General features: G+C 34.6%; 1 protein-coding gene across 1 annotated transcript; it reads left to right on the top strand.

Annotated features, from left to right (window-relative positions):
* Nucleotides 1-1,760: 1,760 nt before the first annotated feature.
* LOC123662404 (E3 ubiquitin-protein ligase synoviolin) lies at nt 1,761-18,110 on the top strand. The gene is made up of 11 exons (XM_045597245.1): nt 1,761-1,889; nt 3,107-3,199; nt 3,440-3,592; nt 5,393-5,587; nt 7,048-7,232; nt 8,562-8,704; nt 12,456-12,695; nt 14,230-14,351; nt 15,231-15,349; nt 16,090-16,254; nt 17,463-18,110. Exons 1-11 carry the CDS (start codon nt 1,761-1,763, stop codon nt 17,530-17,532), a joined length of 1,614 nt encoding a protein of 537 aa, XP_045453201.1. The 3' UTR covers nt 17,533-18,110.
* Nucleotides 18,111-18,154: the final 44 nt, after the last annotated feature.

Here is an 18,154-nt window from a genome sequence, read left to right on the forward strand (position 1 = left end):
CTGTACAGATCGAAATACTTTTTTTTTGTCATTTTGATATATTTTTTTGTCTTCTAGCACTAAAGATACAATAATTGTGAAATAACAAACCTCATTATACACATTATTTGGTGTCCATAAATATAACGTAAACAAATTCCTTTTACGTAAAAATGTATTTTAAAGGTTTTTAAATCACTAAAATTCTTAATTTTTAGTTACCTACGCTAAACAAAAACTATAACAAAAAAAAAAAAATTATACTTTTACGTATAAGGAATTAGTTTACGTTATGTTCATAAAACTTTGATTAAAAACGGGATATTAAAACGCGAAATGAATAGAATGCGCTACGCGATGTAACTCCGATCTTACTACGATCTTACTTAACACATTCAACATTAATCGTTTGTTCGTACTGTTCTGATGTATAGCTCTGTTTCATTTTAGAGCTAACGAACGTCGTACGAATAACATCATCTCGGACAGTCGGACAGTCGGACAATCGGACAGTGTGATACTCGGACCCATAGAAGTACAATACAAACTCGTCGGACCGCGCTGAACTGTGATAGTTGATAGTACTGTTACAGTTTACGATTAGTTCGACTAGGTCCGAATAGCGATTGATATTTGTTACTATTACATTTTGTACCCTACTAAGTAACGTAACCTTTTAGTACATCGTACATGTGCTACCAAAGACAAAAATAGTAATATCTTGCATGAAATACAGCGTCACTAAGTCCACACATCCTTATTAACTATGTAACTGCGATAAAATGCGAAAAAGTTGTTGCATTAATTTTTTTAGTTACAATAATGTTCACTCAATCACAAAAGAAAAATAACTCTTTGAATAATCTTGGATAACGCATACTTAGTTGACTATTTTTTCGTCTACCTAAGTACGTTGTGTTACCTACTTGTCGATGTACCTAATTGAAGTCGTTTTTTTTTCGTTTGCGAGCAAAGACAATTATGTTGTTGTTTTAAAATTTATCTCCAGTAGGGAAAGGCAAAGGACTATAATCCATACAGCCGCAAGTTTCAGTGGACATCACAACACTATTTTTAACTTACTTTACTATTAAAATCGAATGATGCTGGTGAAATTCAGTAATTAATTAGTTATAGCACTGGTATTTAAAAAAAAAAAAAAATATAGACTTAGAACTTGTTTCGTAATAATTAAAAATTCCATGCTACTATAAAGTAAGCGCGAAAAGAATACTCCCTATATTATATCATATTATTTTCAAAAATGTACGTATAAGTATTTATTAAAATCACTTTATTTCATTAATAATTGTTTTATTTTTTCTTACAGTTTCTAACTTTCTATCAGTTTCTACGTTCAGGACGCAGTTCTGAGCATAGCGGTTTAAACTTATTATGTCTGTAGAAAGAAAATTTGAATTATCAGCTATTTTAAATATTATTTTAAAAGTGAAATACAGAGAAAACTTAATTAAAAATATAAATTACTTTTGCTTAAAAACTTTTGATCAAAAACTTACAATACTTACAAATCGGTGCGAGTATTCGTCTACCTTTGGTCTATTCGTTTTGTACAATATCTGTAAAATTAAATTGACACAACACAAATGAACATTGAACACGTCAAAATTAGTTTTTTGTTCTAGACTGATACGAAAATGATGTTTTGAAAATGTATTTGTTGATAGCTATGCGTTTTAAGAGTACCAAAATAATTTATTAAACTATTAATACCAAATTTTAGTTTATAAACGTGTTGTATTTAGTTATTTTCGATGAAGATGAAGGCTTTAGTAGCGACTGTAATCAGTCTAGCACTAACGACTGTGGTAATAGGCAATGCTTATTACCAGAAGAAACAGTTTTATCCCTCTGTAGTTTACCTCACCAACTCCAACCCTAGTATGGCTGTAAGTAATTTAAATATTTGTATACCCTTAACACGTTAAATATCCAGAGATGCCAATAGTAGTCTTCAATCTTTTTGATCGTCGTATTTACATTTTTACGCTGAATAAATATCCACGTATGAGGGTCATCTAATATAATTTATTACTGTAAACTTGTAAGCAGTGATTAATACTTTACTGTGGACTTGTGAATGTAAAACTGTTACATATGTTAGCAAAAAACTTATTTTACAAATTGATAACTATAAATGTCATTGTAAAAATTGAACAGATATCCTGCACAAATATATTTGAATTGAAAGAAAATATGATACATTGTTATGAAAATGGATATAAAAACTCAATGATACTTTAAACTGTTTGTAAGTAGGTAACAAACTTTCATCACTTGCTTGTTCATTATCAGATTATTGCACCTGTATCACTATTTTTTGGTTTGGATTTCTAATATGATCCTTTGGTAATTGTCTAATATAACAAAGGGCATATATTTAACTCAATGTATATGTTGCAATAAAAACATATGCTGTAAACAAGTTCTTACAAAAAATTATAGGGAAGATTAAAAAAGTATCTAAAAACAATGTGAGTACCCTCACCTTAGAAAAAAAAATTGTTCCTTTTTTAAGCGACCTCAAAAAAAGAGGAGGTTACTCAATTTGACTATATATATATATTATTTTATGTATGTTTGGGGTTAACTTTGTCGATTATGAACCAATTTTGTTAATTCTTTTTTTGTTGGCAAGGAGATATCCCAGGTGTGGTACCATGATAAGGAAACTAGGATTTAGTGATGGGATCCCAGAGAAATCGAGGGAAACCTTGAAAATCCGCATAACTTGTTACTGGGTGTACCGATTTTGATGATTTTTAATTTAATCGAAAGCCGATGTGTATCATGTGGTCACATTTAAATTTAATTGAGATCTGATTACAACTTTTAGAGTAGTCCTTAATAATGTGTATTTACTTACGATTATTTTTTCATTAACCTACATTGTATTACTTGTTGATGTAATTGAAGTTGGTTTTATTCATTTGCCAGCAAACACAATTATTATTCAATTGAAATTTTCATGAATTTCAAATAATCTTCACTGAATTCTGTTCAAATTACTCATTGGATAAATTTAAAATATTCATTACCATTAATGAATGATGAATAAAAATATTTTAAAGATTTTCAAATAAATTTAAGGTATTTGTTATTTTAGGTCATGTATCTGCAAGCTTTCATACTGGTACTGTTGTTGGGTAAAATATTAAGAAGGATCTTCTTTGGCCAACTTCGACCTGCTGAATTTGAGGTGAGAAAATATCAATTTTGTACTAAATTTTTTATTGTAACTCCAAAATATAATTTATTACATTAAAAAAAAATACAAATGAAAAAAGTAATATAAAATTTATATCTCACAATATACCCTCATAATGTCAAATACAAAAATTGACATTTAAAAAAAAAAATTGTTATGATTCTAGCACTGATAGAGTGCTCCTAGTATGCCATGATATTTATTAATCAAATAGTTATCTTATGATTCTAGCACTTAATTGAACGCTCCTGGTATGCCATAACAGAGACTTGTTTGGCGTTTACGGTGTTCCGAGATGACTTCAATCCTAAATTCATAGCTCTGTTTACCCTCTTGCTGTTCCTGAAAGCTTTTCATTGGCTAGCTGAAGATAGAGTTGACTATGTAAGTCCTGTTGCAGGGTAAATAAATTTAATTATTAATACAGTATAGAATATTTTTGATTGCACATACAAATATATTATTATATTGCTTGAAGAATATACACGAAATAAAAAAGAACTTCAAGATACATAAATGACACAAGGGTAGCAAATGAGGTTGGGCACAGCAGGAAATTTCCTGCTCATATAATGGAGCAGCTCGACTGGGGTAGTATCTCGACTTTACAGAAGATCACAGCTAAATAATACTGCTTTCTAGCAGTGTTGTGTTTCCGTTGATAAGTAAGGTAACCAGAGCTCCTGGGGAAATTGGGGGTAGGGTCGCCAACGCGATTGTGATGCTTCTGCTGTTGCAGACGTCAATAACCTACGGTAGCCGCTTACCGTCAGGTGAGCCGTACAATTGTTTGCTGACTTAGTTATATAAAAATTGTAAATATCTAAAAAAAAATCTATCACTAAAAGCTATATCTTGCTAGTGAATGGAATGCCTACCTTGAAATAGAAAAAAAAATAAAAATAAAAATTGCATGTTTTTAGAATAAAAAAGGACATGGGTTCATAAGCCCGTGGATGTATATAACTTGTAAAAAAAAAAGAAAAAAAGTGAATGGAATGAATAAAAATTGGCCAAATAAAAAATTAATAATCATAAAACGGATAATAATGATCATATTGTTTAATTGTAATAAAACAATGACAAATAAATGCCCCTTGAAAAATTAACAATGAATAAAAAACTAATAATGAATTTTTTTCATTTGTTAATTTCTTTTATTAGAATTTTGCATTTATAAAAACCTAGCCCTATTATTAACAAAAAGTATGCGATGTGGTGCAGTCGTTCAAAAGTTGTGTCTGTATACATTTCTGTGAGTCATTTTTATTTATATAGATTAACTCACCAGTGGACAAGTACAGGATTAAGACAGAATTGCATATTTTTTTTTATAGGAACAATACCTTTGTTCAATAGTAGTGTGTGTTTAAAATACTATTAGTCGGGCCATTTTCACTTACATCTATTTTTGGTACCTATAAAAGTGGTTGACAGTTTTGATTACTGCTGCCCTACTGTGAGTCCATCTGCTCATGCTGCACCATGAGCATTATAACATAACTAGCTATACCTGTGTGAATAATTCGCACTAAATAAGTATAATTATTATCATTTTACCATATGTGAGTTGATTTGAAAATGAACAAAAAATCTACCTACCTTCAATCATATTGACGTTGTTTCCAAATTAAAGCCGTGCTATATATATAATTTTAATAATTAATTATTTTACAAAAAAAAAAAGCAGTAATAAGTTTTTGAGATGTGGATGCTGGCAGAACAAGCGATTATCTATAAAATAATATATAATTTATGTGGAGTAATTGTTAGATTTTTTCTTAAAGGGAGTAAAACATCTTAACCTTAGCGTATTAATATATATGATAGCTGTGATCAATTTAGTTTTTAATTTTGTATGGTATAGTTACAATAATAAAAATAATAAATGACATCTATATAAATAAAAATGAATGTTGCTAAGCGCATAACTCGAAAATGGCTTGACCAATTCGGCTAATTTTTTTTGTATGTTCCTTAAGGCCCACGGAAGGTTTTAAGGCAAAAGAAAAACAAATATTGGTTAATTTTTTATAAAATTTTTACGATTAATGTTGACAGATTGAAGTCTGTCCGGGCAGCTAGTTTCCTAATAAAAGTTTTGTCTAAGAATATATAAATAAATACACTTCTATACTTACCAATGGACAAAAATTATTAACAAAATTGATTTCTTTTCTTTAGATGGAGAGGAGTCCCGTAATTGGATGGTTATTCCATGTTAGGATCCTGAGCCTGTTGATGCTTTTAGCTCATGCTGACTTGTACTTCATACACCACGCATATGCCTTCACTGCAACTAAGGGCCCCTCAGTACAATTGGTCTTTGGTTTTGAATACAGCATATTAATTATCATGATTGTGAATATATTGATTAAGGTAAGAAAATTAATTTCGAGATATTATTATATTTTTGTGCTTCTTATTACTTCTATTCTTTTGTTACTTTATTTTTCGGTATGAATTTGGTCAAAACGAATTTAATAAACAAGCCATACCAAGACCGGTACTGGCTGATGGTACCCTTCTCAAAGTTGTTCAGGATTATGTCTAACTAGGCCATACCATCCATCTAGGCTGAAATATTTTCGAGAAGGGAGCCGATAGGAGAATTCGGATGGGCTAACTAATTGTTGCACTTTACAAATAAATTATATTAACATTATTTGTATTACTTGAGGTGATAATGCATGTTATGATAACCTATAAGTAAAAGAACATTGGCATCCTATTTCTTATGTGTGAGATCAATGTATTTTTTGTTGGTTATCCTTTGATAAATAATTAAATAAATTATTCCATGTTTTGCTATCAAAAGGAAAATATTTCCACCTTTTAGCAACATTTTCCATTGATGCTTATTCGTCGTAGGGTAATATATACATATTCCATATTTTTCTTTAATAAGTGCGCTGGCTTAATTTTAAAACTCCATTTTGATTTTTGTAAGAATAAATATTACTTCATGTTGTAACATAATATAAAAGATCTAATTTAAAGTTATAAGCAATCATCATCATCACATCATCATTACTTCAGCCTATTGCAGTCCACTGCTGGAAATAGACCTCCCCAAGTTCGCACTAAAAATGGAGTGATCTCATGTGTGTTGCCCATAGTCACCACGGTGGGTAGGCGGGTTGGTTACCGCAGGGCTGGCTTTGCCCTACCAAAGACGCTACTGCCCGTCTTCGGCTTGTGTATTTCAAAGCCAGCAGTTCGATATTTATCCCGCCATTGGTCGGCTTTCTAAGTTCCAAGGTAAAAGCGGAACTGTGTTATCCCTCAGTCGCCTCTTACGACACCCATGGGAAGAGAGAGGGTGGCTATATTCTTTAATGCCGTAGCCACATAGCTTGTAAACAATACACACTGCGAAACAACATTTGTCTGAAAAGTGATCGTCAAGATTCAAACCCAGACCACAGCAAAGACTGCAACTAACTAAAACACGGCTGCCCAGCTGTGGATGATTTATGATGATTTGATAGCGATTAACCTCGTAGATAGCCAAATAAATCGGTACCGGACATACATTAAAATCCAGACTAGCTCCTTGCTAAACTTGTTTTCCGCGTTAAAAGCCTTTTACCTAACTAAAGATTAGGACATAAGTAGGCTGACAAAGTGTAATCTAAATAAAATTATTATAGATACATATGCCTTAGGAAGTTAATGTCTGTGTTTTAGGTAACAGCCGACTGATCTACATATTTATGTTTATCAATGAATCCTGTGTAAAAATATTACACCTAGACCTGCGGCGATAATCCAACCTACGACCCTGGAGCGGATACACTGCTAACTGCTGTTTTTAATGTTATAATATTGTTGTTTAGTATGTCCTGCACGCCATCGATTCACGCTGGGAGGCCCCATGGGAGAGCAAGGCGGCAGTGCTACTCTACACCGAGCTGGCCATCAACTTTCTCAAAGTTCTGCTCTACGTTGGTTTCGTAGCGGTCATGGTCCGAATTTATACACTGCCTTTGTTCGCTTTCCGACCCATGTATGAGACTATGAGGTATGTAATATATGTACATATTGGTTTCGTTCTTATTAATAGCTTCGCCCCGCGGCATTGCTCGCGTCACATTCCACTTACACACTCTTAAATTCAGGATTTTATAATTTAAATTAGCTATTGTATTCTGTATTTTTTTTTTTTTAAAAAGTAGTTTTTTTTTATGTATGTTACTTCAGAAGTTTTAACTAGTAAGTAGTAAAGTAAGTAAGGAAGCTAGGTCTTCTGAGCAGGGCGGGGGTAGAGTAGACAATGCCTTTTCAATGTTCTGAGTATTGCAGGCGTCCTTTGCCTAATGGTATAAAAAAAATGCGGTGAGTAGATTCAAATAACAAAGCAAACAGAGAAAAGCCTCTCAAAGACTCACAGAATTTTATAATTATTTGTTTACAGGTTTTGTTGGAAGTAATCCTCCATCCAGACCTGACATATTCCTCTTTTCTAGACGGATTAAACATATAATACTAGTAGAGCTCACTGTTCCGTGGGAAACCAACATTCCTAACGCTCACGCTTCAGCCTGTAATATCCCACTACTGGGCATAGGTCTCTTTCCCCATGTAGGAGAAGGATCAGAGCTTAATCCACCACGCTGCTCCATTGCGGGTTGGCGGATATATTCCCTACTATATAGTAACGATTGCTATCAGGCGTACATGATAACAACCGGGACCGACGGCTTAACGTGCTCTCCGAGGCACGGTGGGGAGACCCACAAGGACTGCACTGTGTGGGGTTCGAACTCGCAACCGCCAGCGCAACAGGTACAATCCATGGCTATAACCGTTGCGCCAACGCAACATTACTAAAGACCACATAATAAAATTAAATAAATATTACGAATATTACGATCTAACAAACGAACTTAAACAAAAATGGTTATGTGATTAATTTATACGCGGTAGAAGTAGGAGCGAGAGGTATACCAGCAAAATCTCTCTACAATCTTCTGAAAGACTTTGGCCTGTCGAGAACTGCAGTAAATTCTATTTTAGAACGAGTGTCTAAGGCTGCACTAACAGGTTCCTACCAAATTTGGCTAGGCAGGGCGGGAAACTCGAGCAGTGAAGGTGAGCGTTGATGCGCATCTCAAAGGGGGCCCCCTTTAAACCTACACCCAGGTCGCACGTTCTGGGAACTGCTTTGAGTTTCTCATTCTGCCACACGATGGACCCGGCACCGGCACGGTCTCATATTGAATTTTTGTTTTTAATTTTAGTATATTTTTTTTTTCTAAAAAATGTGATTAATATTTTCTGACAGGGGAAAGAACAATAATAGTTCCGTCCCCTTCCGCTCGTACTCATCCCCATGTGCCGCGGTCCGCAGGAGCTTCAAGAAGGCGTACAACGACGTGGTGCTGTCGCGGCGCGCCATCCGCAACATGAACACGCTGTACCCGGACGCGACGCCCGCCGAGCTGGCCGCCGCCGACAACGAGTGCATCATCTGCCGCGAGGAGATGCACAGCGGTGACTACACCTGTCTGCTTACCTACACCACACTTCCTGCACTCACTGCACTTACCACACTTGCTACACTTATTACTACTTGCTACACTGCCTACACTTACTATACTTCCTGCCTTTCAAGACTTTAATACGGGTCTACCTCTTTTTATAGCCTAATAAATAAACGCCTTGCATTAAAAGTCCCGCCAATAGGGTGAAATTCTGTATCAGCTGTTTGGGAAAACACATGGATTAAGCAAAAATACCCAGAATGCAATAAAAATTTACGCTACTCAAAAGATGCTACTATATTTACTTACTTTTCACATTTTCAATTGGAAAGCAATATTCTTTATAAAATTCGGGTTTATATACATATGTAATATAACGGGGTATAAATAAATACGAATACCGAACAGAGGCGCGCACAATACTTGATCATTATTTTGCTGCGATGTTATTTTAAAACTGCGATATCTCGAAATCGAATTATGTAAAAGGCTATTTTGTTTTAAATTAAATACTTGTGATAATTAACGTATTTATTTAAATAAGGATTAATATCATGTTTATAAAAACGTCGTCGCAAATAATGCATTATTTTAGAACAAACTTGGTTAGTATAAAAAAGGTTATAGTGAGCCAAACTTAAAAGATAGATATATGCTGTCGCGGACTTTTTTTAGAACTTTTAAAGAGGATTCTGTCATACATGATTTTTGCGAAACTTTAACTGTTTTCACAGCGCACACAGCGGAAGCTCTCAAAAGGAAAAAAGAACCTCCGATTTTGAAACATTCTTCATTGGTGCTCCGCTCCTTTTGGTCTTAGCGTATATAGTATAGCGATGGTATATCATCATATATAGCATATAACCGTCCTCGATAAATGGGCTATCTAACGCTAAAAGAATTTTTCAAATCGGACCAGTAGTTTCTGAGATTAGCGCGTTCAAACAAACAAACAAACAAACTCTTCAGCTTTATAATATTACTATAGATATAAACTTTCCTCTTCAATCACTCTATCTATTAAGAAAAACCGCATCAAAATCCGTTGCGTAGTTTTAAAGATTTAAGCATACATAGGGACATAGTGACATAGGGACAGAGAAAGCGACTTTGTTTTATACTATGACTGTAGTGATATAAAATCCTCGTGTCGCGGTGTTTGTAGTTAAACTCCTCCGAAACGACTTGTCCGATTCTCATGAAATTTCGTGTGCATATTGGGTAGGTCTGAGAATCTAACAGCATCTATTTTTCATCCTCTTAAACATTCAGGGTAGTCCACCCCTACTTTTTTTTAGATAAATTATTTATTTTTTATTTTATTATGATTTGTCGTTGAAAAACAACATACAACCCTAAATTTTCACCATTCTACCACCAACCCCTGTTTATAAATAGCGTTGAGCGGCAAGACAAGGTTTGCCGAGTCAGCTAGTAGATTATAAAATAATGTTAGCGTAAAGCGATTTGTTATTAATTGTTTTTTTTTCTTTTTTTTATGTTCAGCGCAAAAAAATGCTTACAAAATATTGCAAATGTCAATCTTTTATGGTAAAGTGTTCATTGTAAAGGTTTTATTTTATATTATGAATATTTTGAATATCAATTTCACCCTGGACATTTTTAACGCTATCCATATAATATTAAAGTATACCACATAGCAATGGTATAAAAGTTTACTGTAGTTCACAGGAAATAATTTTGAGACTTTAGACTGAGACTTAGGATTGTCCAATGAGAGCTTCGTGGAGAACAATGTTATTTGTCCTTTTTTTTAGATGTTAGAGAGTGTGTCGCCGGCGCAAGGTTTTTTTATTCATAGTAAATACATATATAGTCCTCCTCATCGATTTCGATGTCGGCGATCCAGGGAGTCATAGCTTATTCCTCTGATGGGCTCTAATATGGCTCGCCAATTCGCATTTAGTTTTAAATGTCCTAGAGCAAGTGCGGCAGTAAAGCTGACCCGCAAAGTTGTATGTGTAAGTAAGTATAGGAGGGTTTAGGTCTCTGTTTATTAACATGGCGTTTTGAATCAGGCAATACAAATAATGTCATACACAATAAATGTAAATACAAATAATGTGATAGTAATATTAATAGGATCGACTTTTTTTTAACCGACTTCCAAAAAAGGAGGAGGTTCTCAATTCGACTGTATTTTTTTTTTTTTTTTTTTTTTTTTTTTTTTTTTTTTTTTATGTATGTTACATCAGAACTTTTGCCCACGTGGACCGATTTCGACAAATTTTGTTTTAATCGAAAGGTGGTGTGTGCCAATTGGTCCCATTTAAATTTATTTGAGATCTAACAACTACTTTTCGAGTTATATCTAATAATGTGTTTTTACTTGACGCTTTTTTCGTCGACCTACGTTGTATTATACCGCATAACTTTCTACTGGATGTACCGATTTTGATAATTCTTTTTTTTGTTGGAAAGGGGATATCCCTAGTTTGGTACCGTGATAAGGAAACTAGGATCTGATGATGGGATCCCAGAGGAATCGAGGGAAACTCTCGAAAATCCGTAATAAGTTTTTACTGGGTGTACCGATTTTGATAATTTTTAATTTAATCGAGAGCTGATGTTTATCATGTGGTCACATATAAATTTCATCGAGATCTGATAACTACTTTTTGAGTAATCTTTAATAACGCGTAGTTGCTTGACTATTTTTTCGTCGATCTACGTTGTATTACTTGTCGATGTAATTGAAGTCGGTTTTTTTTTCGTTTGCGAGCAAACACAATTATTCTAGACACACACACAGCCAACACAGGCCTATTGTGTTATAAATTGTATTTGTAACGTCTTTTTTACCGATCATTTTACATAAACGAAGTATAAATTTCTTGTCTTTTATAAGGATACTCGATTTTTATATTTTTTTTTTTTTCGTAATTCTGTATCTCTACTAAATCTTAGCAAAAATATTCAATATATTATCAGGTTTTGCAATAATTTTAGCAATATGGTATCGTTAAATATTTGAACATAAAATTAATTTTACTTTCGTCTATGGCTTATTAATATTGTTCATTCATTCTTTTGCTCTTTGTGTCACTTTACTATACTTACAATACTACTCTATTGTCTGTTGTCGGAAGTACGCCGTATTTGTTTACTAAATAAGACTCTTTCAAGAAATAGAATATAGGTCTTTAAAACATCGTATTTAAATACAGATAGAATAAATTGTAGGTATTAAATTTATTATTTAATCAAATGTTTGTAATTATAGAAAAAATATATTTTACAGGAGGTTACTGTAATTGACTAAGTAAACTATTTAACTAAATATATAATTTACCTAATATATACGAAAAATTAGCGTTTGTTGGAAGTAGAATGGCATCGTTGAGTAACCTTTTATGGAAGAGTTATGTTCTACTAGTCATCCAATAGCTTTCTTAACGACTTCATCTTCTAATATTTATAACGCTTCAGCTTCAGCCTGTAATATCCCACTGCTGGGTATAGGTCTTTTTCCCCATGTAGGAGAAGGATCAGACCTAAATCTACCACGCTGCTTCAATGCAGGTTGGCGAATATATTCCCTACTATGAGTAACGATAGCTATCAGGTGTACATGATAACAACCGGGACCGACGGCATATAGTGCTCTCCGAGGCACAGTGGGGAGATCCACAACGACTGCACTTGATATTTATAACATGAGCACTTATTTCTCGTCTCCAGGCGCTAAGAAAATCCTATGAAATCACGTATGAACATTTGTATCGCATATTTGTTACCAGGTGCAAAGAAGCTCCCGTGCAACCACATATTCCACGCGGCGTGCCTGCGGCTGTGGTTCCAGCGGCAGCAGACGTGCCCCACGTGCCGCCTGAACGTGCTGCGCGCGCCCGAGCCCGCCCCCGCGCCCGCCCCCGGGCCCGCGCCCCCGCCCAACAACGCGCACGCGCCCGCGGCTCCGCCCCCGCCGACTGCGCCCGCGCCTCCGCCCCCGCCCTTCCCCAACATGCCGCCGCCGCCCCGTGAGTCGCGTTACATTATAATATTGTGATATTGTGCCGGGTGAACGTACTACGTACACAATGCCCATATCTATATATATATATATATATATATATATATATATGTTGGGTGTCCCGGTAGTCGACGTCAAGCCGTAATCGGGTGGTAGGTCTAGTCATAATAGTTAACTTTTCTCAGCCTCGATTTTTTTTAAATATTTTTCTGTTAACTATTACTAGGCCTACTACTCGATTCCGGCTTGACGTCGACTTCCGGGACATCCTGAATATATATATCGTTGTTAAAAATGCATCATTAGTATAAGGAAGAAAGCCATTTTATCTATAATGAATTTCTGAATACACGAACAAATAATCATTTTTCATTACTGACATTATTCTACATTTTTAAAATTTAAAATACGACAAGAAACAAGTATTGTCGATATTATCTTGTTGAATCGAAACCTTTATTAAAATACATTCTTTAATTTTTAGAAAAAGTTTACTGTATCGACGGGATGAACATTAAATTTTTAACAGTGACAAAAACCCATGAACGTTTTGTATTGAATTTGTTTTTTCTTTTACTAGTTATTCTGCTAGTCGGGGCGGAGACAAATAGAACAAATCAAAAATAATGAAAATCGATCCAATCGTTCTCGAGTTATAATTGTTCCAACAAACTCGATTGCAATGTGAATACACTTTTGATACGATATTTATTTACAGTTTGTAAAATAGATTAGATGGTAATTGTAAAATAGATAGATTTTATGAAATTACAAATTTCAATGTGTCAAATTATGGTCAAATTCTTTTTTTGTTTTAATTTGAAAATGTTTTATGGTTTTTATACAAATGTGGGAAGTAGAAACACAACTCTACGTTTAAAGTGTTACAATTCTCTCCATGAAAAAGTTCCTGATATCTCTATGCATTTATTTTAAAGTTCTTCATGCCTTACTATATTTCGACAGGAATTTAAAAAAAAAAAACAGCCCGTCAGGGGAGGAATCTCACCCTTAGAGATCACAGGCAAAAAATACTCCTATTAAGTAGTGCTGTGTTCATGTAGTGAGTAAGGTGGCCATAGCTTCTAAGAGTCGATAACTCGCTTTCGACGCTTCTGGTGTTGCAGGCCTCCATAGGCTGCGGTGACCGCTTTCCGTCTAGTGGGTCGCACGCTTGTTTGCCAACCTAGTTGTATTAAAAATAAAAAATAAACATTTTTGAATATCGTATCAAAAATTGACCGCTCCAGCGGGGATCGAACCCGCGTCTCCGACTGACCGTGTCGGCGCTCTAGACAATTAAGCTATGGAACGATGTACTCGCTAGATCAAAATTTTTGATATGATGATTTTTATATTCGGTTTAAGCGAACCGCTACATCATCGCTGGAGCGGTCAATTTTTGATATGATATTCAAAAATGTTTAGAATTCCTAATGTGTGGGTAACACAAAAATAAAATCGTACATATTAAAAAAAAAAGAAAGAAAGAGAAAAACTGTGTATAACGAAAGTGTATAACGGACCAATGACCCCCACAGCGCTGCTGGGCTGGGGCCTGCCGCCGCCGCCGCCGCGGCCCGCCGCGCTGGCCAGCCTGGGCGCCGCCGAGCTGCGCCGCCTCGAGGGCAGCGAGCGCCGCAGCGTGCAGGCGCGCCTGCAGGTACGGCTCCTCGCCTGCCGCGCACGCGCACGTGTTGCCAACAGACCGTTCGGATAGTTCCCGCCAGTGAACTACAATTGGCGGACTTGTGGCTAATTAGCCAATTTCTACAAGAAAACCCACACGTAAAATGGGAGGGTAATTATCTAAATTGGGGGTAGGTGGTGTGGATGTATAATAAACTTACATAATTTGTATGTCTATATTCTGATATATTATAAATAAAAAGAAGAATAAAAATATAATTCATATATAATTATATTCTATCATCTATACATCTATACAAATAAATAAAATTGGAATGTCTGTCGCGAGCACAGCTAGTAAACTAATAAAGTATGTAAGCAATTAAAGTAAATTGAAGATAAAAATTAAATGAAATGATAAAAACACAAATATAAATATAAACAGAAAAGGAAAAAAAAAGAAATTCTACCATATAACACTAAATCATCTCCACCTCAAAATAATGATTATTAACGTGTTTCTTATAAGTTAACAGTGATTTAGCCTCCCCGAGATAAGGGCAGACTACTCCATAATTTAATAGCCTGACGGGTAGCTTCAGTATAAGTCTTGAAGATGATCTTAATACATACACATAGACGCACGTATGCACGCTGCGGTTACACACGCTCTATCTCATCTACTTATGTTGCACGCACGAAAGCATGTACGTAAGCTGCACGCACATGCTCGGAAGAGCGGTGCGTGCAGCGCTACGCATGTACGCGGTACGCACATATGTACGTACGTACACTACACGTACACATGATCGTACGTACATTGCACACAAAATTTTGTTGCTCGTCTGGCAATAATTAAGCATACATTAACAGTATTTTTTATATCACAAAATAATTTTTTATATTTTTGCAGCTTCTCCGTGAAATTCAAGCGATGTTAGACGCGTCAGTGCTCCTCATGCAACAATATTCTAACGTTGTCTCCAACCTGCCTTTGAATTGTCATAACGTCGCCACCCAGACAGATATAAAGTAAGTGCATGTTAAAATTGTAGGTATTTTATATATAAGTGATGTTATAAAAATTCAAGTAATATCACATTAGCCTATCGCAGTCCACTGCTGGACATATAGGCCTCACCAAGTTCGCGCCAAACATCCCGGTTTTCCGCAATCCTCATCCAGCTGCCTTAATGCATGAAGTCTTAATGTATCCACCATATAGCCCCGATCTTGCACCTACAGATTTCTATCTTTTTCGGTCTCTTCAGAATTCTTTAGGTAGTGTAAAGTTAACATTAAGAGAAGATTTTCAAACTGGTTATTGCAGTATTTTAATGAGAAATCCTAAAATTTCTACAGTAACGGAATCCCGTCACTACTTAAGAGATGGTGGCAAGTCATTGAACAAAATGGTACATACATATTATAATTAATGTAAATAAATTTTGTAAAATCTTGCCATGAATTTCTATATAAAATACAAAGAATCTTTTCCCCCGACCTAATATAAAAAATAAATATAAGTAAAATATATAATAATTTTTAGTACGTTGCTATTATGTATAATCTGGTTAACACTAATAATAAATATTTTACTGTCCACATCAGAACCGTGCACTTTAAAATCATATTTTTTTAGTTGATAAGTGTACGTAAACGACGTCGAATTAAAATAATTATTTATTTATCTGATTGTCGTTGTTTTTGAATAATTTTTAAAATTAATTTGATAACATTTTCTAATATTAATATTTTATATTTGTCAACAGTCAGACCGACCCAGCCCCAGAGGTATCGCCGGTGCAAGTGAAGACCGAGCCAGACGTGGTACCCAGCACTTCAACATACACGCCGATGCCGGGACCCTCGACGAGCAAGGATAATTTTAATGTTTCGAGTGAGACTCCCGAGACGACAAATACTGATGCTTTTAGGTGAGGATAAATTTAAATTTTTTTATGCTATCTTCATCACTTTTTGGGTGTTTGTAATTTCGTACAAGCATATTTTGGGGAAAACTCATATTGAGTCACGCACGTCTTTTCTAGAGCAAGCACAAGCGTTTTCTACGTTCTCTAACCACTTCTTAAGTAATTTGCAAATCAAGCAAAATATAGTAGAAATTGTGAAGTATAAGTAGGAATTTTATACTATTAAACGAGCAATTCTTGTATATACTCGTATATATAGTATATAGAATCTGAATCTCGGAAACGGCTCCCAACGATTTTTATGAAATTTAGTATGCAGGGGATTTCGGGGGAGATAAATAAATCTAGCTAGGATTCATTTTTAGAAAATGTCGTTTTGTCCCAGTTTTCAGACAGTGAAAAAAATGGCTATACAATATCGTTAGAATACGAAGGTAAATTTCACACTTGTTAATAAAGTTAAAATAAAGTAATAGCTCAGGTGAGAAATCGGCCGGTCGCGATCGACCGAAATAAATGACCACGGTTCAAATCGTCATAATTCCAGATCGATTTTTTTTCCTTTTTTTTAACCGACTTCAAAAAAGGAAGAGGTTGCTCAATTCGACCGTGTATATATTTGTTTTTTATGTATGTTCGGGGACAACTCCGTCGTTTATGAACCGATTTTGAAAATTCTTTTTTTGTTGGAAAGGAGATATCCCTGGTGTGGTACCATGATAAGGAAACCAGGATCTGATGATGGGATCCCAGAGAAATCGAGGGAAATTCGAAAATCCGCATAACTTTTTACTGCCTGTACCGATTTAGATAATTTTTAATTTAATCGAAAGTCACATTTAAATTTCATCGAGATTTGATTACACCTTTTGGAGTAATCTTTGATAATGCGTATTTACTTGACTAATTTTTCGTCTACCCACATTATATTACTTGTCGATATAATTGAAGTCGGTTTTTTTTAGTTTGCTTGCAAACACATATATTTCTAATTGGACTCGTTATTTTTTATTTAAATGTTTTTTATTTATATGTCGGTGAAATCGAAAAATATTATTTTTCTAATTCGTATATAAAATATTATTTTTTACATACATATTTAAATGATTGATGATTTCCAAAACGCACGATTTACTAAAAATACCGAGCTAAGCTCGGTCACCCGATTACTGTGATTTATTTACTGAAAAAACATTGTATTTTTCTTACAGAGAAACCCTTGATGCCGATGCAGAAGAGCTTAGAAGACGACGATTACAGAAATTTACAGCAGAGAAATGAGACCTTTCTTGAGAACCTTTGTATTTTATAGTTATGGGCACGGATTTTGAGTGCTGACCTTCAACCTGCGACAAATGAATTTTTGGGGTCTCTTTGATTGTATGAAGTGAGACACAGGGGCGACATAATCATATTGTCTTGCAATTATATTGGTCAGTCGCACTTCACGCATAATCGATCCTGCGCTTTTCGTGATTCATTCCTTTCTCTTGCTATAGGTGCAAAAACTTTTTTTATTAATTAGTGGTTTGATAAAACCCTATTATTTTCTTGCCTTATGACTTTAATTATGTCGAATTGGCTACCACTAATACTTAAAATTTTATTTTTTGTACTATTGGAACCTATTTACTTTTATTTTTCAATTTATTTTCCTTTCATACATAAATTAAAAAATGGATTATTCGCTAAAATATTTGCGATTACTGCACGGTGTGCAATCGCTGTCGCTGTCGCTGAGCGCTCAAGATCCGTGCCGTTAACTAAACCTGATATTTATATTTAATGTACAAAGTGTTTTGGTATGTGCAAGCATTGTGTATTTTAATCAGAAATAAATGTATTTGTGTTCTTGTAAATATATTATTATATGTACATGAATACATTTAAACAATATATTTTT

The sequence above is a fragment of the Melitaea cinxia genome, chromosome 18 (genome assembly GCF_905220565.1).
Source record: "Melitaea cinxia chromosome 18, ilMelCinx1.1, whole genome shotgun sequence".
Lineage (NCBI taxonomy): Eukaryota > Metazoa > Arthropoda > Insecta > Lepidoptera > Nymphalidae > Melitaea > Melitaea cinxia.